We start from the raw sequence: 25,676 nt of genomic DNA, 5'->3' as shown, positions 1-25,676 counted from the left end.
TCTCTGTCTGGGTCAATAAAGCAATGTTAAAGAAAATATAACTTTTTGCAATAGTATTAAGTGCTATTTTCCATGCGAACAGTTTCAAATTTTGTTCTGATGAACATTTATTTATTATAAGCTTTTAATGTTGTCAGAGAGATCTTATAGCATTCAATGTGCAGTAAACGTCTGCCATGTCAGGCTTGACGTCAGGCCGGCGGTCGGATGTAAATGTATAGACGAATCTTGAGACTTTTGTGGTTGTTTTTATGGTTATGGTTAATTCGGGCGAATTAACCAGGAATTTGCGAATTTTAGAGAGAGAGACGAAGTTACAAACAATTTTAATGTTTAAGCTTTGGTGCTATATAGAGACTAAATTAATACTTATTAATCACTACATAGTATAATACAAGTCGCTTCTCGCCTATGTATGCTTAGATATTTAAAAGTACGCAACGGATTTTGATGCGTTTTTAAATAAATAGAGTGTGATTCAAGAGGAAGGTTTTTTAGTACTAATAATATACTGTTTTTACCCGAGCGACGCCGGGACGGGCTGCTAGCTATTAGTATATAGTTGTAGTTTATAAATTAATAAGCAGTTTGTCTATTATGGTTAGTATAATAGACTTTTGGAAAGCTGCCACTTTTGTGAAAAATAAGTCTTTGAGAACTTTATCTTATCTTTCGGTTAGTTGGCTAAACTGAACCAAATATTTAAGAAAAACAAATAAACCGCTCGATACAGGTGATGGGAGCAAGGACGCGACCTTCGGCAACCTTTCAAAAGGGTGCATTAAAAATGGAAACCCTATTAGCTTTAAGTAGCGTTCGGTGTGAAACTTTTGAAAGCTTGTATGACGAATCTGAAGCGGCGGTGATGTAATGATTAAGACCGCTTGTGGATCGAAAGGTTCCACATTCGAATCCTAAATTTCTTTAATCTTAATCGATACTTTTTATAACGAAATTCTCACGAGAGCGAAGCCCCGGGGCGTTGCTAGTAAACATATATATGAAAAAATAACTTGAAAAACATAGATCTGCGAAAAAGCTAGCCGATAAAACGTACGTCTACCCGCAAATTGGTTTACAGACGAAATTAAATAAGTAATACTAAATATTTGTCTCGCGTCAATCTGAGATTCAGTATCGTATCAGAACCAACAAATAGACTTACGACAACCCTATGGAAATAGTGTTGAAACCTGCGGAAAACAACGGAGCACATAGTAGCGTGACGCAACGCAGCAATGGGACCTGGCTCTTTCAAGAAGCTACTCTAGACCGGTACACTTTTATATTTTGTTCTTCTGTATTTAACTGAAGCAACAAGCGAAATATTATGTAATCCATTTCACAAAAGCACACAAATGTTTAAAATGTTAACCTACTGAATATATTGATGAACGTAATTATTAATGTTTGCGTTCGGAGTTAAAATGACACTGCATTGTCCAAAAATAAATGCAGCTAGAAGAAGTGCATTTATTACGGCCATTTGGCCAAATTTATTCAAGCATTAATATGAGTAGCTCGGTGTTAAATTTCGATTTTTCTTATTACTGCATCACAACCAACATTTAACTCAAAAGCACAACACAATAGGGTCTATTTTCACATTGTTTTTCGTTCTAAGTATTCCTCAGCTTATGAACTGTGGAAAGCAAACAGTGGATTCGGAAAACTTGTCTATGACAAACGAATATGTCTCTTAAAATTGAGTCGGTAAGGACCGTTATTATTCTAAACTACGTAACAATTATAACACAATCGAATCGGACATTTGTACACACACATATACCATACTTCGCTTACCTTCGATTCGGCTGTCTATGAAAATTGAATTTTGATTCGTTTAGGATAGGGTCGATAGTTGATTAACATTGACTGAACACATACGGCGAATTGACTTAAGAGAAAACGTGCATTCGCTTTTCCAACATACAATCTTACCGTTGGAAAATCAAGCGTACTGGCAGGCGAGAATGGGTTTAGCTACTTAGAAATTGGTTTGAAAATGGAACGAAGGTGAGTCAAGATCTGCGACGTATCGCTTTTGGAGTAGTAGCCGCGGCCGAGGGCTCAAAGGGGTGCCGGCGGGGGCGCGGGGGTTGTCGGGGCAGCTAAAGCCTTTCCAGGTTCTACTACGTTAGTATCATCGCAGCTGCCGCGCAAAAAGCACGGATGGCGCGCACAGCGACGCGCGTGCGCTTTTCGATTTTTTTAAAACCGTAATTCTACCATACCATCGACAACTGTTTATTTTTTTATAGCTCATCAAAATCATCGCTTTGTGTGCCAGTGTTTATGCTTTTCTGTGATTGTGGTCGTTTGGAAGAAGAAGTTTAATAGATACGAATCGAGGTATACAAGTACCTAATGCCGGGTGAATGTATGACCTACTTGCTCATGATAACCTAGTACCTAAAACTTCTGACGATGGATAATATCAGAAAAGTTTGTCGAAGGAAAAGGTACACTTTTGATTTGAAACTATGTATGTAAAAAGCGCGGGAAAGTCTTAGAGGCGCTAACAGTAGAACGAAGTACAGACAAAATTGTCTTATTAAAATTTCAAGTAGAATTTAAAATGGAAATTGTTGTGTAATCCTGTAAGCAGGAGGTTGAAGCGAAATTGGGAATTAAAATATTAAACAGGTGCTTGTTATAATAAAGTTTTCGTCTTATATTTGTGGCAATGATGTGAAAACACTTGGAATGTTAATTAGGATTATATTTCTTGACGTATTTAATTTTATAATTCAACTACGGACTATAAAAAAGGATTCAAGTTATATTCATTATACACGGTGACGTATCAGGTAATTTGTCAAAAACGGTGTCGGGTTTATGCTGAGCTATTTAATGTCATCTTAATGTCGTGTAGAATCAGTTTATGGCGAAAAAAGATAATGATCCGTGTTAATTTTTTCCTTAGGAAAAATATTGCAATCTCGCTTTTTTATGGTCGTAATAGAAACGAGATCGTTAAATAAATTCGTAGAAGCAATGGAGAGTAGTTTGTAGTATTATCCGTTTGTCTATGTGGTTTTAAGCACGGAACTATAATAGTTGTCGACACAAATTGTTTTATAATAAGTCTTCATAATTGTAGCTACTCATATTTACTTTATTATTTTCTTATCCGAACTCATTAATATTTTTCTTCACCACTTGGCTTGGTCTTCGGCATCCTTAGTTGTCAAACCACGCACATCCTTCTCGACGACATCAAATTCCGACTTTTTTGAGTTTTTTGAGTCTGCCAGGCTCGGGGGGGGCGGGAACGGCGTGGCCGGGCATTTGTTTTCCAATATTTATTGATAGTATTATTTATTTTATAATAATTTTCACGGTAACAGAAGACCTGAAATGTTAAAAAATATTATCATATGTTCGCACGGCTCCAGTTTGTATTTGTTTTGTTCCTATGTATTTGTATATTTAAGTTTCGTTCCAAAAACAATAACTGATCAAAATTGAATTTTTTTCAGGTTGACCTGGGTCTTGGATGTTTATCTATTTATTTTATAAAATATAGTATCATTGTGTTAGTATACCATAACAATTGTCGCGGTTACTTTGGGGCTGGCACAATCTATATGATATTTCCCTATAAATTTATATTTATTAATAAACAAGCTAAATCCATTAACTAATCTATGTTTTGTTGAATTTATTAACAGCACACCTAAAATTTTCTTAGATCACCATTTAAATAAACACCGTAATATATCATCGCTAAAAGGTCGTGTATTCTCCGTTATATGAGAGCAGTTAAGTTGTAATGTAACTCAAACAAATACATGTGTATTCACCATTATGCTCTTACGTTGGAAACTTAAATCTCCCGCGGCGTTTGTCTGTCTATGACGACTCATGTCAGAAACTGCAGGTTTCAAACGGATTTCAATTATGTAACAATGTCATGAAGGTAGCTCTTTATGTGTGTACGTCTTAACAAGTTTACTTACTAAGGGAAATAGTATAGTCAATAAATAAGAAGTTCCTATACGAGGAAATAAGGCCTAGAATTGGATGAATTCATATTTCTCGTGTGGATATCGTACGAGATGTTTATAAGACGCGTTGATAGTTGATGGGTTATAACAGCGTTCCCAAAGACATCAGGAAAGTTCGTTCGGTAGTCGGCCGTTAATTCATAGCTGAATTTTTAAAATTTAAATGTTTATTGTTGACGAGGGTCCTGAGTTTTTGGGTACCACAACTAACAAAGAAACTACGCGACGGGAGAATATATTATTTTTTTTTATGTTTGCAATTTTGGTCGAGTCACAAATTGCAATGTGTACATTACATGTAATTTTTATTACCAAGTTAAAAAAACAAAAGGTTTGAAAAATTAAAAAAAAATCTCGACTTTTAATTATTTTCTTTTTACAGTCTAGTCTAGTATCTAAAATGGGTCAAAAACGGATTGTCAACCCAAAAAATTTTTTTCAATATAAGAATAGAAGGGTCGCGATTGGTTGATAGACACGCAGAGTAGCTAGTCAAGAGGACACAGCACCTAATTTATATCTACTCTGTATGGACAGACTGAGCGTGACAATGTATCTAGCGACATTGTCGCTGTTTAACTTAAGTTAAATTTAGCTCTAGTTAAACTGGTATACCTGTTAGTAGCTTAAAAGTTATCCAGTAATTTACTCGAAAAACTACTTATTATGTATACATATTATATATTAAGGGAAATATCATTTATGATGCATCTGAAATGTAACAATCTTCGTAAGTATCGCAAGTTTACAATGCGGTGCGAAAAATAATTCCTACATCTATTTTCAATATACACAACAACACAACAACTAAATCTAATGGTATGCATCTGAAATACTTTTTATTATAAGTTTCTATACATATGATAAACTTGCAAGTGGGCTATGTCTGTCTGTACATGCCAGATATTAAGGAAAGGAAAAATAAATATGGGGGGTCTTTATGGGACTATTAAAAAGACAAATATATATTTTTTTTAATTTGTGTCTGTCTGTTTTTCTGTCTGTCTGTATGTCGCACATCAGACAAAAAATTTTGGCTCGAACTTGATGCGTTTGTATAGCAGATGACAGAGAACTTAAAATCTTTTGTAAAGGTAACGTTTAATCGCGATCCGTTACGTAAAACTCGCGATATTGACAAAAATAATTCATGAGCGGACGCACGTAATAAATGAGGACGAAACCGCTCAAAATCTACTTTAATATAAATAAAAATAACCAATAAAAAACCAATAAAAAAAAATATAAAAAAAAACTAATTTCTAAACATTTATTTCATATCACATAAAGTTTTCAAAGCGAACTAACCAAGACAGTTTAGAATTACTAACACTCATAACCGCTCACCTTCAGCGCTACAATTTGTAACACCCTGTATATTTTTATTACATCCGACATTTGTGCGGTGAAAAAATATATTGTGAGATGTAGGATCGTCATAAATGTCGTAGCAAAGGGTCTACGAAGTCCGTAGCGGTGCTACGGCGTAGCAAGACTTATATACTGAATGCCTCTGGGACTCTGGGAGGATTTGATAGTTTTTTTGCTTTAAGGGAATAATACAATCAGTCAAGGGTTCGTGTAAACGAATATCGAACTCAGGGGCAATCTATTTGAGTTGTTTTTTCAATCGATCTTAATACTATTAAGATTGATTATTGGCTATTTGACTGTGCAAAAAATAAAATGCATAACGGTTAAAACCTTTTATTTATTTATTGTTATTGAAATACAACAGTATATGTGTATCCTATTACAGTATTTATAAAAGGAAGAAAAGATAAAGTCTTATACAATATCACATTAAAAAGAAACAAAATAAAACATTATTGTATTTTTTAATACAAGCAAGTCGACTCACATTCGTCATTTTATAATAATGAAAGACTTAAATTAAATGTCACTTTAATTTATCAGTTTAATTAATTACGAGATTTACTATTTCTTGTTGTTGGTATGATTAAAGTATATTGAGAATGTTTTTTGACACCATAATTGTGACGTCACAATATATTACTGTCATACAAGCTCCATATATATATTATTATATTTTGTTTTTGACATAAGAAAAAAGTTCCGATTACATAGTTGGAACGTAGGCCATTTTTAAGATTTCTGCAAGGTTTACAACGTATGTATACATATGGTTCTGTAAACGGTGTGTGGTTTCCGTCTTAGAGTAGGATCACTCTAAATTATAGATGTATGATAATAAATAAATAATGAACTAGTTATGCTGTTAATATTGGACGTTAAGCATTAAGACGCCTTGACAGCTGATTGACAATACCAGCATTCCTAGAGGTTGAATGTCAGGTGGTAGTTTATGAAATCACAGACGAATTTTCAAAATTACTTATTTTATGGAAATTTATTAGAAAAATAAAATTAACAAAGCGTGGGTTTGCTTTTTAACTACGAAAACAATCGATTAGTTCCCTGAGTGGGATTTTATAATTAAATTCCGACAAAGTTAATATAACGAATTGACATTTAAATTCAGAAGCATTCGTCAGAAGTTTATCTTATTTAAATCGTTTTTGAAGTGAAAACTTCTTTTGGGGCATTGTGCACATTTTGTGATGGCTAAAAATGTTAAACTCGCGTCAGGACACGTGACCCTGATAGAAAATTGCAGATGATTGATTGATATTGAAGATGTCAAAAATGCACAACGTTAATATTCAAGTTTTCACTTCTGCCGGCACTCCTGGAGTGCAAACTTTATTTTTTCTTTTTACTATGAACAATTTTTACAGTGGGCAATTGGGCATATATAACTATATGCCCAATTGCCCACCATTCTATAGTAAGGCATGTTGAGTCTAAGTGTTTTAAGATTTACACAATTTACACGTGTTTTTGCAAATAAAATGTCTTTTAACTTTTTTATCTTCATAAAACTTAAGATATTGTACGTTTTTTACGCGCTAATCTGTTCAAGTAGTTACATTAAAAATTCTTTGTGCATGATAATAGCCTATCCAAATTCCCAAAATTACCAAGCTAACAATATTGCGGAAATTGCTATCAAAATAAAGCTATTGCTCTAGAAAACAAAATCAATTCACAAGTAAACTCCACTCCGCGTTCTGATTAGAAAGCTGTTTCTCGTAGCAGGTCTACGACCGCTCGTAGCGGGTACGAGATCTCGTAGCGCTACGTTCGCCCGTAGCCGCTACGAGCGCCGTACGATTTCGAGTGGGTGTAGCGTAGTAAAATATTGTGTGGCCATTGATCTCTGTTGATTTATTTTTATCGATCATCGAATGTATATAAATATATATATTTTAAATGTTCCTGACATTATTAAAACAATAAGGGTCGGTTTCACTGCTTGCTGTTGAAGTATCTGATATCCTACATGCAATAAGAGTGTTAAATGAATGAGACATGAGACAGGTAAATGAAATATCAAGATATAAATTTAATATGTCCAAATTCAATTGTTTAATTCAAAAATAAATTAATAGAATTAAGTACAGTTTTTTGTCTAACATGAAAATACTTATTGTCAAAATTTTGAATTTCGAATCGTAAAGTTATCACATTGTTCTTTTAATGCACATATTTGTAAAGGAAAATACTGGCCACTTGCAAAACTATATCACATTTTAGTAAAACACAATAACAAAAAAAAACTGTTACTGGCAATAAGGAGTAACAAGGAAAAATATATAAACTTGATAGTAAATAGAAGTGTCAGGGGTGACATTAGTTTAGGAGACAAGGCTCTTCACACGCCCACACATTAGATTGACAGTTCAATATTGAGCTTCAACATTATTTGTTGTGATTTTTTTTGTTTCATTACATTTTCATTACATTTCGGCTTTAAGTTGATATTTAAAATAACTTGACGAAATATTTTTATGGGCTATTGGCTTTTTCTTATTTTAAAACTTACTTGAGTGAGCGTGAGCGTAAAACTAACTATTTTTAACAATAACAAGAAAGAAATCAAAAATCAACCTAGATTTTGTTTTCTCTTTCTCTCTCTGAAACAAACGATAATTAACTATATTTACGGTATTTTATTGGTACAGTCTGTTGACCGCTAATATATATGTATAGTATATAAAATATAGTATGCTTAATGTATAACATTCTACCAAAAAAAATACGGTTAAAATAAACTCTAATTCCAATAAAAATGTCTCAACATTAAATCGCAGCTAAAAGCAATCTCAACTAAACCAAGATTTCAAAAAAAAAAAAATTATCAATATCCTATTAGGAGCTAGATTTTATTTTACAGATACGTCAAATGTATACTTGAAAATACTCAGTTTATGCTGGGCTTAAAAAAAAACAAAACACGTTTAACAAAAGCATTCAGAACCCACGTTCCATTTTCAAATATTATTAATAAATAACGTCGCTGGTTGCTATCGATTCTGGCCTTGCATCGAGCCAAATCGATACCACTCGATTATACGGAGCTATATCGGAGACAATACAATTATGTTCGAGTGATTTATTTTTTTAGATTCCTTCGTTGCTAAGGTCTTGATGGGATTGGAAGGTCGGGGTGCTAGTGTGCGTGTGTGTATATGTCTATGTAGTACGAATGGGTTTATCAAGTGTTCACTATAATAATATAAATCGTTCGATTTTGTTATTATTTCAGATACATATTTCAAACTAGAATACAGCCAAATTGAATTAGTTAATTTCACGATAGAACTGCATAATATAATGAGAACTTCTAATTCTTACAGGTGTACTAATGGACATAGAAAAATGGGAATATTTATTTTTATTGAAAGTTTATTATTTTTTTTAACTTAATCGTGACCGCACTTCGTCACTATGATAGCCTCTCTCTTCTCTTAAAGTGTCCGCCACGAAGGCCCCGGTCAAGAAACCTTAAAATTTGAATATTCAGCCGCCTGACGTCAACCCTCTTTGGCAATACAATTGTCACTATCAGCTGGCAAGGCAATTATTGTCCCTTAGTCGCCTCCTATGGAAGCAAAGTTCACAAAATCTTCATAAAGGATGTAGATACAACATTATTATATTCGGTTTTATAACATAACTCAACGCGTTTACATAAACTCAAACCCTGTCTACAACTAAAGATATCTTTAGCCCTTCCCAGCCTTATTTAAAATCAATAAAAATAAAAGGTATTCACGTTCATAGAAGGGTTTCCACCGGGTTTTCACGTGGCCATAAATAAAATATGGCCGACTTCCGGTCAGGCCACGCGTGGCCTTTTATTAGACTTCGTCTGAGTGTTGCGGCTACATTTTGCAAATAAATGCCAGTTCGATACTCGAAGTTTATGTATGGCACATTAATGTAATTTTAATTGAAGAAGATTATTACTTCCGTTAGTCTGACTTCCATGTGTGTCTCTCATCTCGTCATTACGTTACATTAACAGCTAAGAGGCCTCAAATCCAAAGGTTTGCATAAAAAAACGTTAAGATAACTCTTTGAAATTGGTATAATGCCTACTGTTAAAGCTATATATCACTTAGTCGCCTCGTACGACTTCCACGGAAAAATGGAGTGGTCCTATTCTAGGGCGGGGCCACACCAACTTCCATGTATATGTATATCCTAAGCCAATATATTGAACTTTTGAGTGGGCTGCAAGAATTGGTCGTCAACTTTGATGTGAACTTATAATACGCATAAAAGCGCAAAGTACGTCATTTTTTCAAACGTCAGCGGCGCGCAGGTTAAAGTAAACGTCAAAACTGACTGGTGTAAACTCACCCTATGTATAGACATGATTTCATTAACTATACTTTGTAAAATGCAACTTGTGTAATTTGACAGCAGGATGAACCGATACATTCGATATGAGAGCGACAGAGAAAGATGTATTTTCATACTAATTGACATCTGTCATTTATAATCAAGTTATATTTTGCAAAGTATAAATCAAACATGTCAATTAAATTCAAATGGTCACGAAACTTAGTTGGATTAATTAAGCAATGTTTGAAGCTTTTACGCCTGTGATATTCGCAATGAAGAAACTTTCCAATCTCAAAATAGTAAGCACAACTTATTTGAAACTTTACACAAAAAAATTCATACTTATTCAAAAAATCTGTACAATTTTGTGTTGATTTATAAAAAAATTAAAACTACTTTAAATATAATTGATGATTTATTTATTTAAAAACGGATAAGGCATGTGAATGTCATTTTATTGTTTTTTTTTAATGAAATTTTATGAACAAAAATTTTTAGTTCACTATTTATTATATTTGTTGTTATAAATATGGAACAAATTCTAAAAATTATGTTTTTAAAACATCACTGTCTGTTTCTTATCTTAGCCCTCCTTAACATTAACCTACAAGGTAAAAATAGGCAATAACAGAAGCAACCTGACCTTCGACCCCGCATTAGGGGCGGTGCTAAAAAAAAGAAATTAATTTAAAGTGGCAATTTCCGGTTTAGGACGCCGAAATTATACTAAATTGACACGTCTACGTAAATCTTAGTGTAATTTTGTAAAATAAAATCGGTTGAGTGCGTCGGTCTCGTGTTTTTTGTTTGGGAGCCCCCTTATATAATTTTTTGACTGTTTTTTTGTATGTGTCGTTATAGCATCAACGCAGGAATACAACATTTGTGAAATTTTCAACTGTCTAATCATCTCGGTTCATGAGATACAGCTTGGTGACTGACGGACAGACAGACGGATAGACAGTTTTTCAGGATGTCTTTGCGGTTTTACCCTTTGGGTACGTAACCTTGAAAACGTTTTAACCTTATGAAAAAATTTGGAAACGAATCCACAATTAATTATATGCCGTTATGCATTAAATTTTGTTAAAAAGCGTCTAAAGACAAAAAAGTAGCTTGACAAATATACAAACATCCAACGAATCAACGAAACTAATATTATAAATGCGAAAGTTTGTGAGGATGTATGTGTGTATGTTTGTTACTCTTTCACGCAAAATCTACTGGATGAATTGTTATGAAATTTGTTACACGGGTAGAATATAACCTGGCATAATACGTAGGGTATATTTTAACCCGAAATTCCGAAAGGAAAGAATTAGGATATTGTATATGTAGCCTGATACAAAAGCAGGATTTTTTATCATAAATTTGGTTATAATTTGACTCCATCAAATCATCCCTTACTGACTGAGTTTAAGAGGGCATTAAACAAATTGAATTCCTAATATGCTATTTAACTTTTCGGAAAATCCTGACGCATATTACTTTTGTTTTAAACTTCTTCTATTTAAGCGAAATTTCATTAAACGAGACGGAATTTTTTCGTCTATTAGGCTTTTGTTGCCAAAGAAATAAGTTTTTCCCTGAGTGCGATAATTTATTTTATTTGTGGCCGAAGCGATATGCGGCTTTTCAGAGTTTATACCACCTTGGTCACCTGGATGAGGTGACTGATGATGAGGTGTCCTGAAATTTATCATCATTATTGACAGCCTGTATAAAATATCATTAGTATTTGCCATAGCGTTCCGAGCCATAATTAATCTTTATTTACAGTAAATCATATCGGCCCCATATCACCCTTGATATCATCCACCATTGATGTTCTAACATTCACAGAATAGATCTATAGAACAGGTCGCTTTTCTATTTTAAATTTATTCATATCAGACTATACGATAAAATTAAGAAAAGAAATTATTTTTTTCTTTTATAGTTCATGCACTTATAATAATGATAGCGTAATTATGCATAAAATTCTTTAACCTTATTTATTATAACCTCTTTTCGCATTAAGCTTAAAAATACAGTGTCAACAATAAAAGAGAATAGTAAAAACACTTAGATTTATAAAAAAAAAATAAGTTCGTGAAATATTTCGCAAGTCATTTGCGTAATAAAAATAATTCTGGTTTACGCAGCCAAAGGACAATTTACATGTCACAAGGTGAAGGTGACATTGATCGTCCAAAAAATAAAGTAAAAGTTGAAAGACTTTGTGACAAAAATACAATAGAATTACATAATGTACCTAACATTATTCCATGTAATTTTGTTTTCGAATAAATTAGGTTGCAAATGGCTTTATAGTTACGTTTATTTAATGTCAACTTCGTTTAAATTAAGAACTTTATTTTTTGCTGTGTTTTGTGATTCAACAAAATTTAAACATATATTAAACCACTTGACCGTTATTCAAAGCTTAATAAATGAGATAGGCATGTCTTTTCCCGTCTACTATATCAATTGACTTACTCTTTTTTACCCGTGTTTCCGGTTGCCTTGTTACGTCACCAGGTGGGGGTAGTGAGCACGTAGGCCGGAGCTCACTGCCGATTTGTCATTGGCGTTTTAGTTCCTGTCGAGTGAACATCAACCGGTAAGAATTTATTCAGCTCTGAGCACCTAATTGGTGAGTACCTAATTTCAATTTTATTTTTTGTATTCAAGAATACTTTTGTATTTATTCCAAGATAACTATAACAATCTTCTTAGTTATCAGTTATGGTTAATTTGTTCATAAATTCTTACCTACCCACATTTAAATATTAATAACGGTATTTCACCGTTCGCATTATAGATTTAAATCTTATAAATTTAAACTTCTTCAAAATACACTTTTAATTTACCCGTATTATTATTATTATTATTTTTTCCAAAGTGCCGCTGCAATGTCAGACAAAGACATTCCTACTACGCGGCAGAAGCCAAGTGTTTCAACGCGAAAAAGGCGGCGTGACGAGAGCAGCTCCAGTAGCAGCAGTAGCAGTTCATGTTCTTCGGGTTCATCGGAATCTCATAAGAGACACCACCGCCGCCGCCGCCATACGAAGCGACGTCGATCATTAGACAAGTTTGAAAAACTGAATAAAGAGGTTAGTGACCTTCGCAGCTTTCTGATGTACTCGTATAATTCTAACTTTCAATCGGCGCAGACGCAAATGTCTTGCGAAAATTTCGATAATGTGTCCGTTAGTTCAAATGTTAGTCGTACAATGTACGAACAATTAGAGGAAGTCCCTACTAATTCAGAAAACCCTGCATCAGACTTCACTTTTGGTATCGAAACCAAATTAAAGGAACCACCAGTGCCTAAAACTCCCGAACATTTTCTTAAAATGTTGTCTGAAGTGCAGAGGTTGGGGTCAGAGACTTGGTCTGAGGTTAGGTATGCTGAAACCCAAAAGCTTTATTCGCATACCCCCGGTTTTGTTAACCTAGAAGTCAATGATGAAATTAAAGTTTACGATAATTTACGTTATTATGCTCATCCCGAGAAGGCATATGCGGCTATTACCTTTTGCATTTTAAAGCAAAACGAAGCATTGCAAAACGTGCTTCGTAACCTTTTGGCTTGGATTCAGACGCAACCTTGCGATGCGGACTGGCTCGCATTAGCATCCAAAAAAATTGAAGAATTATTTTTAAAAGGAGATTTTCACAAAATCTCGTCTGATTTGTTGCAATTAGTTTGTGGGCATAGAGCCGAAGTCATTCAAATGCGCAGAGAGGGCATACTTAATCAAGTTCGTGATCCTTTAATTAAATCCACATTGAATAAAATTCCGCCCTCTTCTACTTGCATTTTTGAAGAAGTTTCCTTCTCTTCTACAATAGAAAAAGTTGGTGGGGTACGTAAAGCATTTAATCCCATTACAAAACCCGTTAACGGTCCTAAAACCTATAAACACGATTCTAATCGCACTCTACAAACTAAAGGCCGAAGGAAAGAGTCTCATCATAGTTCATCGCAAGGGCCTTATTTTAGAAGTCATAATCAGATGCCAAGTTATTATCCACACCCGCATAATACATTCTCATATCCGAGCACATCTCGAGACCTTGTACCCCCCCCACCTCCACATCAGTTGAACTATGGACAGGTGGCGTATCCTCCACCTAATTATTGGAATGCACGGCCAGAGCCGTCTGCACCTAGAGGTCAAAGAAGTGGCAACAGAAGGCCATTTCGCTCCTCTACAAATAGAGGAAGTTCAAAGAGATCAAAACAATGACAATCAACTCTTTCGAGCAGGTCAATTAGTGCTATACCTGGACGAATGGAGATCTATGGGGGCACCCGACCATATCTTACAACTAATACAAGGATACCGAATACCTTTTGTGCAAAAACCACCTCTACAAATTCCAAATTTTGGGGCAGCCTACGTGACCCCATATTGCGAGGAAATGACCACTGTTGTCACAAAAATGATCAGCCAAGGGGTTTTGGAAGAAGCGCCGATGTCTCCAAGTTTCGTTTCTCCATTATTCCTCGTTCCAAAGAGCGACGGATCGACTCGCCCAATTTTCAATTTAAAAAATTTGAACAATTTCATAACGACAGATCATTTTCGATTGATAAATGCTCATCAGGTCCCGCACTTTCTTCAGCCCAGAGACTGGATGTGCAAAGTGGACCTATCACAAGCGTACTTTCATCTCAGTGTGTCCCCATCTCACAGAAGGTTTCTACGAGTCATATACCAAGGGCAGTTGCTCCAAATGACGTGCCTGCCATTCGGCCTATGCACAGCGCCAAAGATTTTCGCAACTGTGTCGAACTGGATAGCTCAGACGTTGAGAGACAAAGGTGTGAGGATCATAGTCTACTTAGACGACTACCTCTTAGCTCACCAAGACCCACGTGTCTTACAACAGCACACGGAAATGCTATTAAAGACTCTCAATCGTCTAGGATGGCAAGTAAACTTCGAAAAGTCTATCATAACACCTCAAAAGTATCTGGTCTTCCTAGGTATTCAATGGCATACGTGGTCGAACCGAATATCTCTCCCAGAGGAGAAATCTTCCCTGATAGTTCAGAAATTAACCCGACTAGTGACAGGGAAAGTTTCAGTAAAGGACCTACAAGCAGTGGTAGGGTTGTTAAACTTCGCAAGCTTTGCGATCCCATTAGGAAGACTGATGTATCGAAGCACACAAATGTTTCTTCTATCCCTACCAAGAAACGCGAGCAGAAAGTACGTCATTCCAAAAACCGTAAAGAACGACCTGACGTGGTGGATAATCAATTGTTATGGGACCAAACCTTTGCACATACCCCCTCCAACCAACTTCCTTACGACAGATGCGTCGGATCAGGCTTGGGGAGCGCTGATGAACGACATTCCTCTGTCCGATGTCTGGTCAATAGAGGAGCAGAATCGGCATTGCAACGTAAAGGAGATGTTGGCGATTCTTTACGCTCTTCAGAACTTTATTCCAATCATAAATCACAGCTCAATATTAATGCAATGCGACAACCAAACTGTAGTGACGTACCTGCGAAAGGAAGGCGGCACGAAGTCCAAGACCCTTTTGCGTCTAACACGCGAAATACTGACCTTATTGCAAAATCACCAAATACATTATCAGATCTATTATATTCCGGGGAGATTCAACAGCCAGGCCGACCATTTATCGAGACTACGCCTACCGTCAGAATGGCATCTCCTCCCTCAAATCACGGAGAAAATTTTTGCCAAATGGGGAACGCCGTTAATAGATCTATTCGCTTCGAAGAGAGCCCACGTGGTGCCAAATTATGCGACCTTAGATCTCAAAGATCGGCAGGCGACATTTCACAACGCTTTCAGTATAATTTGGAATTTTCCACTGGCTTGGGTGTTCCCTCCCCCGTGTCTAGTACCAAAAGTGCTAGCACATCTCAATCAATGCTCAGGAGCGTACCTACTGATAGTCCCACGGTGGAGGAAGGTATTCTGGAGAGCCGATCTCAAGGCCAGAGCCCTAGGACCTCCCTTCACCCTGAGGAATCTACACAAAGTGTTAATAGACACGTCAACAGGACAACACCCACCGGATGTCCAGAATCTCAATCTGGAAGTCTGGAAATGTCGGGGTGGACTGAAGATCTGAGCTCATGGAACAAGGAACAAATGGATTTGCTGCAATCTTCTTGGCGCTCGTCTACAAGACGAACTTACAAGGTAGCCTGGAAAAGTTGGCTTTTATGGTGCGTGTCACATGATGTTGATCCAAAAGACCCATTACCTACAGACCTGGCTAGATATTTAGCTGATCTTCATTTGACTAAAAAATATTCCTATAGCACCATTTTACTGCACAAGTCCGTTGTTGCTACCTTATGCAACACTAAATCTAATAATTTGAGTTCAAATGTAGTAGTAAAGCACATTTTAAAATCTATAGCTAATAAAAATCCCAGACCAGAAAAGTCCCCTATTTGGGACATAGGTAAACTTGCAGATTTTATAAGCAATTACTCAATTGATGAAAGTAGTTTGTTTGAAGTAGCGCGCCACACAGCTGCTTTATTATTACTTTGTTCTGGAAGACGGGTCCACGACTTGACTCTTCTACGTATTGATGTTTTGCATTTGATTAAGTCTGAAGAACATTTTATCTTTTGGCCAGTTTTTGGCTCTAAAACCGACAGTGCTAATCACCAACAATCAGGTTGGAAATTGTTACGTAATACCTCGAATACTAAACTTGATCCCCTTCTTTGGATAGAAAAGACTATTTCAATGTTTCATGACAGAAGACTAGATGCAAATAGTGATTCTCTATTTATTACTACAAGAGGTGAGGCAAAGCCAGCGTCTCGAACGGTCATAGGCGGTTGGATAAAATCATTACTAAAAATAGCAAAAATAGATGCTTCCCCAGGTAGTGTTAGGTCTGCGGTAGCGTCAAGCAATTGGTTAAAAAGTTTTCCCTTAGATGAGATCTTAGCCCGCGGAAATTGGAAATCTGCCAACACGTTTCTTAAATTTTATAGAAAAGAAATTGTTACACATTTAAATAAGGAGTGTTCAATTACTAACCTCTTTCAGGTTGCAAACTAAGTAGCATCAAGGATATACCTACGTGTTTATACTGATTGCTATCGAATTATTTAAGTATAGTTTTAAAGTTACAAGTTTTATGTTTATAAACTATACTTTACCAATGGCCATATTACCCAAGAAAACAGGTTTTCTGGTAAAATGAAAGTAATTAATATGTTTATTATTGTTATTGATTCAGTGATTATTTAAATATATTTTAATTTTCCTTACATTTAGTTTCTTTTATCCCAGTAATGCAGGTAGCAGAATTACTATTCATTAATTACATTCGTCGTACATATATATATATATATTCGATATGACAATAACAGGTCCTCAGACTTCACATTGGCGTTTGGTTGTTGTTCCTTCACCAGGCGATAACAGACACTTCTCATTTATTAAGCTTTGAATAACGGTCAAGTGGTTTAATAGACGCGTTTTACCTGAAATAAAACGCATATTAAACTACTTACCTTATTCAAAGCTTAACTTTTTAACTCTGCCTGGTTTCGACATCCTTAAAACAAAAAATAACGCAATGACAAATCGGCAGTGAGCTCCGGCCTACGTGCTCACTACCCCCACCTGGTGACGTAACAAGGCAACCGGAAACACGGGTAAAAAAGAGTAAGTCAATTGATATAGTAGACGGGTAAAGACATGCCTATCTCATTTATTAAGCTTTGAATAAGGTAAGTAGTTTAATATGCGTTTTATTTCAGGTAAAACGCGTCTATTTTATAAAACTTAAATTTATATTTTATAAATTTATTTCTTGATTAATTTATTTTTACCTTTTATGGGACCATTGCTTTGGTTTCAATAGATGCATAAAATACTATGCTTGTTCTCGTCTAGTAGATTTTTTTTGATTTCACGAAAATAGCGTAATATTATATTTTTGATAAACTTTTCAGTGTTTTATACTAAGAATAATTTTATAATTAAAGCGTTTGATTATTATCCATCGTCAGAAACAATAAATCTGTATAATATTATGTATTGTGTGAGGTGAAGGATGTATAAGATATGAAAAACTTTGAAGTTTATATAAAAAGAGAATACTGAGAATAAAACAAAGGGACTTAAGAGTTACCATTATTCTATCTGTCGTATTATTCTATAGATATAAGTAGTTACATTTTTAAATCGTTATGATTTTTCGAGCTGATTAGTTCACCGTGTGGGCTTCGCTCGGTTAAAATCATAATAGCTAAATTATATACCTAGAAGTACGAATGCATTTAAAACTTCCTCAGGAATTACACTTACTCTGTTGGTGAAAACAGCATGAAAATCCGTGCAGTAGTTTTTGAGTTTACTGCGAACAGACAGACATAGCAGAGGACTTTGTTGTATGAAATCCGAAGTCATGTTACTCATATGATTTTTTTCCTTATAAAAAAAGAACGTGTTAATGATATTGTTCTCACAAATGGTGCTGGCAGTCAAATAATTCCATTTTCAAACGAACGCGTAATAAAAATCCGACTTTTTACGTCAAATAAAAAGGTGGCGTCATTTTATAAAATTGGATTTATGTTGTTGAAACAAAAGTTAGGGCAGCAACGAACGGGAGATTTTATTAAAAGTTTATCGTGAAAACGGTGATACATTACAGTTAATGGAGTGGCGAGTGTGTATGGCGGCCCTAATGATTGGAATTCCGCTGTTTTTTAATTTATTTCTTGCGCATTTTGCTGCAACGTAATGAATTGCTTTTTGTTACTGAAGATTGCTTATTTTATATTGAATATTTTGCGTTTCACTGCTTCTGTTGCCATCTTGTTTGTGATATGATTTTTACTTTGATTCTTTATTTTAGTAACTTAAAGTTGGAATAATTCTAAAATTTTAAGCATTGATTAAAAACTTTTATATATAACCTATATATAAAAGTTTTTAATCATTATGTCATATCACAAATTTACAGTAATTCTATTTTCAATAATTTATTTCGATATATCGTTTCATTTATTAGTAATGTTTATCGCAATACATTTAATCGACTTTTGACTTTCAGATAAGTAAAAATCTATTTATTACAAACTATACAGCTCTTAGATACATTTAAAAGAAAAACGTCAATTATGTACATCGTAATCGGGAAATACAAACATATCATTTTAAATTAGACAACAATAACAATTAAAAATAAAGTGTGATGTGAAATTAATATCCGATGACAGAAGACGGTGGCGATGTCAACCAGTGTGAAAAAGAGGGGGAAGAAAAGTGGGAGGAACAATTCAAAGTGCAAAAAGTGATTACGTGGAGATCTCTCAAAAAAGTGCGCGCGACTTTTGCTGGAGGGGGGTTTACAAAAGGAGGATCGGTTAAAAAATTTCGCGGTTATATCCCGAACGCGTCGGCCGGGTCGATGTGTGGGTTTTTGAGGTTAGAACGGTTGGTATTGGGTGTGTTATTTTTGGTGACGCTGGTGGGAGCCAGTGAGTTTCCGGAGAGAGAATGCTGCGATCCCGTGTATCCCCCCAACACTGCTACCACTGCCGTTGTGCCCATCACTCAGCCAGTCAGCAAGCCACCAGGTATGTGGATTTTTCTTTTTTTATTTCCGACTTTGTATGAACATGCCACGGCTTGGTATAGATCTCCACCCATATGAAAAATATGGTAATAATATAGTATGAATGCACCGCTTGGAATTAAAGGATACTTTTTATAGCGAAATATATACAGGAGTAGAATTAAGAGCCCGCTCACAGCTCACTAGCGACGTCATCACTTTTTTATTGAATTATTTTAATTAATAGCGAAACTTAAAGACTACTTGAGATTATGTAGTAATTTGATTTGTAATATTTAGATTAATTTGGATTATGTAGTAATTTGATTTGTAATATTTTGATTAATTAATTTGACTATCTCAGTGGCGCAGTGGTAAAGTGCTTGCCTCTGAACCGAGAGGTCCTGGGTTCGATCCCCGGTCGGGTCATGATGGAAAATGATATTTTTTTTATTGGTCTTCTATGTTTATCTATATATGTATTTGTTATAAAGTATAGTATCGTTGAGTTAGTATCCCATAACACAAGTCTCGAACTTATTTTGGGGCTAGCTCAATCTGTGTTTGTTTGTGTATAGTATTACAGTTCTGTACTTATACAAAATTTAGTCACAATTTACGACAGCGATTTTAATGGCCACAGTTTTGTTTTTAGTATGTTGTTCCAACCGTGTCCAATAGAAGACTATGATCGAATAATATCAATTATTTTGTATATGTAGTAAAATTTGTACAGATAATATTTTTATTATTCGCTGATCAATGAAATAAATTGAAAAATATGTGATGATGATGCTAGTGTACAAGTGGCAAGTATTATGCCAGCTTTACACTATCGGCTAACTGTTCGCCATACTTGTTGGTTTCTCATCGCGATTAATAATTAAAAAATACTTAAGATAGCTACGTATTGAGAACCCTCTATTTGAAGTCGATTAAATAACTCTCGTAAAAACTATGCATAGTTAATTTGTTCGCGTCGGCATATATATCAAGTCTGTGTTAGCCGGTATTAGAAATGGAGCACAGCGGGAACCACACACGTGGTTGTTAGTCCGTTTCGTTCCGTACTGCCGGCAATACGTCATTCTAAATCTCCTCGGAAGATATTAGAGTTCACAAACGCTGCGTGGTAAGGAACGCAGCTGGCTTGGAATGATACGTGGAGCCGTAAAAGGGTTGTTTATTTTTTATTGTGTCTAATTCTTGAGGAAAAAGCGTGAAGAGGAAATGATGTGGGGAGCTGCTGTCCATTAGGAATTTCGCAAAATTGATCAAGGGAAGGAAATTTTACGTAAAAGTTACGATAAAAGCTAGCCAAGCCATTTCACGGCCAAGATCTAAGTTCATTGGACGTGAAATAAGAAATCTATTTATTTACATACTTCACTGGCCGGCGCTTCGCACCTGTGAGAATTTTGAGATAAAATATAGCCTATAGCAATCTAGGACAATGTGCCTATCTAATGGTGAAATAGTTTTTGAAATCGGTTCGGTAGTTTCGGAGATTACCCGCCTCAAACATACAAACTCTCAAACGCTTACCTCTTTATAATGATAGTATAGGTAGATTGCATAAACATGGCACAAATTTTCATGTTCCAAGAGTGTGGGAGAAATTAAAGAGACATCTAATATTATTTCAGCATCTCCCCGTGGATTTATCTTTCGATATTATAGAATTGAATTCGTAGAATTTCCTCTGCTGTTTATATGTACCTTTACTTTATTATTCATAAGTTCGTTCAAGCTTTGCAAATTGCAAAATATTTTGTATAATTGTCTGGTTGGTAATGTTCTTCCCATTGGATTTATATTGTTGATGGTTCATCGATCCGTCCTGATTTTGCCGTATTATAGTTATAAATGATCGTAAAAAATGTCTTATCCAACCGTGAAAATTGCATTCAAATCTGTAGCGTGGTTGAGGAATTAAAAGCCCAACAGACATGAAAAATAACAAAGGCAAAGCTATCATTAATATTTTGTAAGAATAGATTAATTGGAGATTTTGACGTGACTCACACGCGTCAGAATCTCAATTCCACAACTCTTTATCAATCATTAAAATTGTTCTTTGTCATTTTATATGATACTAGAAATTGCCTTCACTCTCGTCGAAATTTTGAGATAAAATATAGCCTATAACAATTTTGGATAATATACCTTTCTAATGGTGAAAGAATTTTTGAAATCGGTTCGGTAGTTTCAGAGATTACCCGACTCAAACAAACAAACTCACAAACGCTCTTTCTACTACTTAAAACTGCTCTTTATGATAATAGTATAGGCTAGCGAACCGGCTACTGTAAGACTATCTTCTCTAAAACCATAATGAAAAAGTAGCCTGTGTTACTTCTGAATGTTTCGTCTTTCTCTGTGGCAAATTTCATCAAAATTGGTCCAATAATTGGGTTTATTCAATACAAATAAATTTATTCAGAAATTAGACTGACTTTCACAGGCACTTTTTCACATCAGTTTTTATATTAAATAGTTATTTCTCACAAGTTACAAACTACTGACATTTAGGAACGACCAAATAAACAAACATACACATTTTTTTTCTGTATAATATTAGTATGAAGTATATATATAGTATGATGTATATAAACAATGGAGGTCTTTACTAACACACTAAAGAAGAGGAAAGCAAGATCTCATAATTAGCATTAATTAAAATCACTACTAGTCGGCTACACTGTGCAAAATGGCTCCCAAGCTCAGGGGGCGCCCGAACTTGCCCTCCCACCACCTTCTCATATAAGTTTAGTTAGGGCCCCAGATTCTATTTAACACCAGCGCCAATGGTTGCATCCTTACGTTACTGCCGAAAATAAACCCTTGCATGCGTCCTTAAATGTTCTAAAATGGCCACGTAGGTGATAATGATCGTTGATGCATGAAAACGTTAATGCGTATAACGAAACGGACCTATGGCGTGCGATGGAACGGAACGTCCTCGCCTGGAGTTTGTTATGTTTAATTTTACTCGTTTATTTTGAGTAAGACATATGATTTGTTACCAATCTGACTTATGCGGCACAATCGGCGGCAATTTCAATCAAAATATGAACAAACATTTGAAAAAAAATATTTAAACTAAGAACACATTGTAATTTCTTTTTTTATCAGTGGCCAGTGTACTAAACATAAAACCTGGACAATGTGCATTTGTATAACATAGATTTGACACAATATCTCAGCAGCGCAATCAAAATATTGATTTCAAAATCACATAACCTAGCAATATGGCTAAGCTTTCCTAAATTGCGGTCTTAATTTGTATTCATAAACCGATGCGATGGCCCGACCGATAGCCGTAGGGCGGGGCATCAGTGCAGGCGACAACATATTGGAAATTCAAGCATTCTTAGAGATGCAATTTTAAAAATTAAATTGTTGTTTTTCCTTGTAAATATTTTGGCAAAGAAAAAATTCTTTGACCAACTAATTAATCTACACACAACACAATTACAGATCTAACCGAAAATATACAGGCTATACCTAGGTGTAACAAACTGAGACGGGCTGCATCTAGGTCAAGCCGGTTAAAACTAGTTGTAGCCGCGCTTCCTGGTTTAGTCATAATATATCTATTATATTCAATGAAAGTTATAGTAAGTCCGCTATTGTATATATTTTGTGTACTTTTAACATGTGTTCTTTGAACAATAAAGATATTACAAAGTAATTACAGAGTCATTTATCTTTCTGTCATCAGTCGAACCCTACGTTTAATGTTCACGAACTGATTTGTTGGTAGAAGAACCCTATAACCACAGACCAGCTATAGTAATAGAGCATAGTAACCTCGAATACACTATCTACAGAGTAGATATATTTAAAGACAAAACCTTTGACTCCATGGGTAGGTCATTGACATATACAACATCGCTGGATTGTCTGACTTCTTTAATATTGAATGTGTTCTTGCTAACACTGGTATCAAAGGCATCTGTAAGTCTGTCTGTCGCCTAAAGGCATCTGTAATGTCTTTACGACTACTTACCACCATCCAGTGCCAGGTAGTTGCATACTCACTAGTGAACTAAACTGTCAACCAGTGTGCAGGTTTCCTCACGATGTTTTCCTTCACCGGTAGTGGTGGTCTAGGAAAACTACTATATATGAGTCAGATTGGTATACAAACTTAATCAAAATCAAAATCAAAATCAAATCATTTATTCAGAAATTAGGCCTTCACAGGCACTTTTTCACGTCATAATCTAAATTAAATGATGTTTACCAAAGCTACAAACTACTAGCATTTCGGAACGACCACTGCTGAGAAGAAATGCCGAAAGAAACTCATTCAAACAGTGTTGGTCCCTATTATGCCAGAAGGGCTTACCATTTTTTATATATAAATTTATGTATAATTTTTTATCAGTAATATAACATTAAGTACATAATAAAGTACATGGTCAAAAGGTATACTGAAACATATTATGATTGTGATCAAGTGCTGATGAAAGGAAAATATATATATACTTATATATATATGTATAATTAACCAAACAAAAAAAAAAAAAAAACTTTTAATAAAAGATCGAGCTGACCAGTTCCCCCGGCAGCACCCGTTCACGAGTTGACGCGTGAGTCAGCCATCGCGAAGCTCAACCACAATAGAGGGAACCTCCCGACCCGATCCACGATGCCGCTACCGGTTTGACCATTTGAATGTGCATGACATACTCGATCTCCATAATCTAACATAATAGATACCTATGTTACTTTCAGACACTTGGAGATCACAAATCACGTATATGTTTTACAATAAATGTCAAAATATATGTAATAAACATGTCAAGAAAATATATAAATAATAATAAAAAAAAAAAAATTAAAATCAAGTGTGAGAGGTGGAAGTTTTAGGAAGGGTCCAAGGTTTTTTATCATTTAAATAGTCGCTAATCGTGTAATAAGCATTAGCCATTAAAGCATTTTTAATATATGATTTAAATTTTGGCATTGGCAAGTTAATAGCCTCTACAGGGAGTTTATTGAACAATTTAACACTTTGACCCACGAAAGACCGCCTAACCTTTTTAAGTCGGAATCTGTTCATACAAAGTTTATGCCTATTACGAGTGACTACACTGTTAACATCGCTCAATGTTTTATACAGGTGTAAGTTAGATTTAACAAAAATAAGTACGTCGAAGATGTACTGAGATGCAACAGTCATAATATTTATCGATTTGAATAATTCTCGCAAGGAATCCCGTGGCTTAAGCCCATAAATAAAACGAATTGCTCGTTTCTGTAAAACAAAAATTTTTCCTATGTCAGCTGCATTACCCCATAACAATAATCCGTAGGACATTATGCTATGAAAGTAGCTGTAATACACGAGCCTAGCTGTTTCGAGGTTTGTACACTGTCTGATCCTTCTCACTGCAAAAGCTGCCGAACTAAGTTTTTTGGCCGTGATTTCAATATGTTTATCCCACTTAAACTTACTATCCACAGTAATGCCCAAGAACTTGGCACTGTGTACCCATTCTAATACTTTACCATTAACTACTAAAGGAATATCAAGTTGGGGTGCGTTTGAAAGAGAGAACTTAATACACTTGGTCTTGTCTGTGTTTAAAGCCAGGTTATTAGTTGTAAACCATTCAAGCACAAGTGACATAATGTTGCTTACATTGTTATAATTTCTACTTTTTCTATCAACTTTAAACAGTAGTGACGTGTCGTCAGCAAATAAAATTACATCACACAATTGTTGGGCAAGACAAGGAAGATCATTTATATAAACTAGAAATAGAAAAGGACCAATAATGGAGCCTTGAGGCACGCCCATGTGCACAGGAGCGCTGTTAGAGGCTGCTCTATTAATTTCTACTTTCTGAGTATTCTAGTTTCTTATATGGCACGATATTATATGGTTATTGTGGTGAGAACATCAATATTAAAAATATATATTTGTTTATTTATACAATCTCAAACAGATTGCTAACACAGATTATAATCAAGTCACCTAAAGGCTTCCGATATTTTGAAGACTATTACAATTGCTTAATTCACTTCCTGTTTCAGTCATCTGGCAATTATATTATTGGTGTATCTCTATATTTTTATTTATTTTATCTTACAGACAATTAAAATTTCTTTAGTTTCCCAAATCGACGCTATAAATGTATATATAGGGTGTCTCATTTAATCATGTCTTTATCTCGTTTCCCGTTTGTAAATAGGAAAGTTTATACTGGGTAATTTAATTTACACTAATTTTATAAGTTGATTTCGATGACGAAACTATGTTGGTTACTATGTCAAAAAATTAAAAAAGAAACTTGTACTCCAATACAAATTCGCGGATCGGATTTTTTAAGTTAGGTCGTAATTTAAAGTACTTAACTGTTTTATTTT

General features: G+C 35.0%; 1 protein-coding gene across 5 annotated transcripts in view; it reads left to right on the top strand.

Moving 5' to 3' along the window:
* The first annotated feature begins 2,139 nt into the window (after positions 1-2,139).
* The window catches only part of Gfrl (Glial cell line-derived neurotrophic family receptor-like), a 173,886-nt gene continuing 150,349 nt past the window's right edge, over positions 2,140-25,676 (top strand). For 4 of the 5 annotated variants that reach the window (XM_064436738.1, XM_064436736.1, XM_064436737.1 and 1 more), the window contains exons 1-2: positions 2,140-2,219; positions 18,792-19,317. In XM_064436738.1, the coding sequence (XP_064292808.1) occupies positions 18,951-19,317 (367 nt within the window). In that variant the 5' untranslated portion in view covers positions 2,140-2,219; positions 18,792-18,950. Of the gene's footprint in view, positions 2,220-2,239; positions 2,381-18,791; positions 19,318-25,676 lie in introns of those variants that run through there. The other variant, XM_053763271.2, reaches the window with a different exon arrangement.

This window comes from Plodia interpunctella, chromosome 23 (assembly GCF_027563975.2).
Source record: "Plodia interpunctella isolate USDA-ARS_2022_Savannah chromosome 23, ilPloInte3.2, whole genome shotgun sequence".
Taxonomy (NCBI): domain Eukaryota; kingdom Metazoa; phylum Arthropoda; class Insecta; order Lepidoptera; family Pyralidae; genus Plodia; species Plodia interpunctella.
The sequence above is the reverse complement of the archived record's forward strand: the minus strand, read 5'-3'. Positions and strand labels throughout refer to the sequence as shown.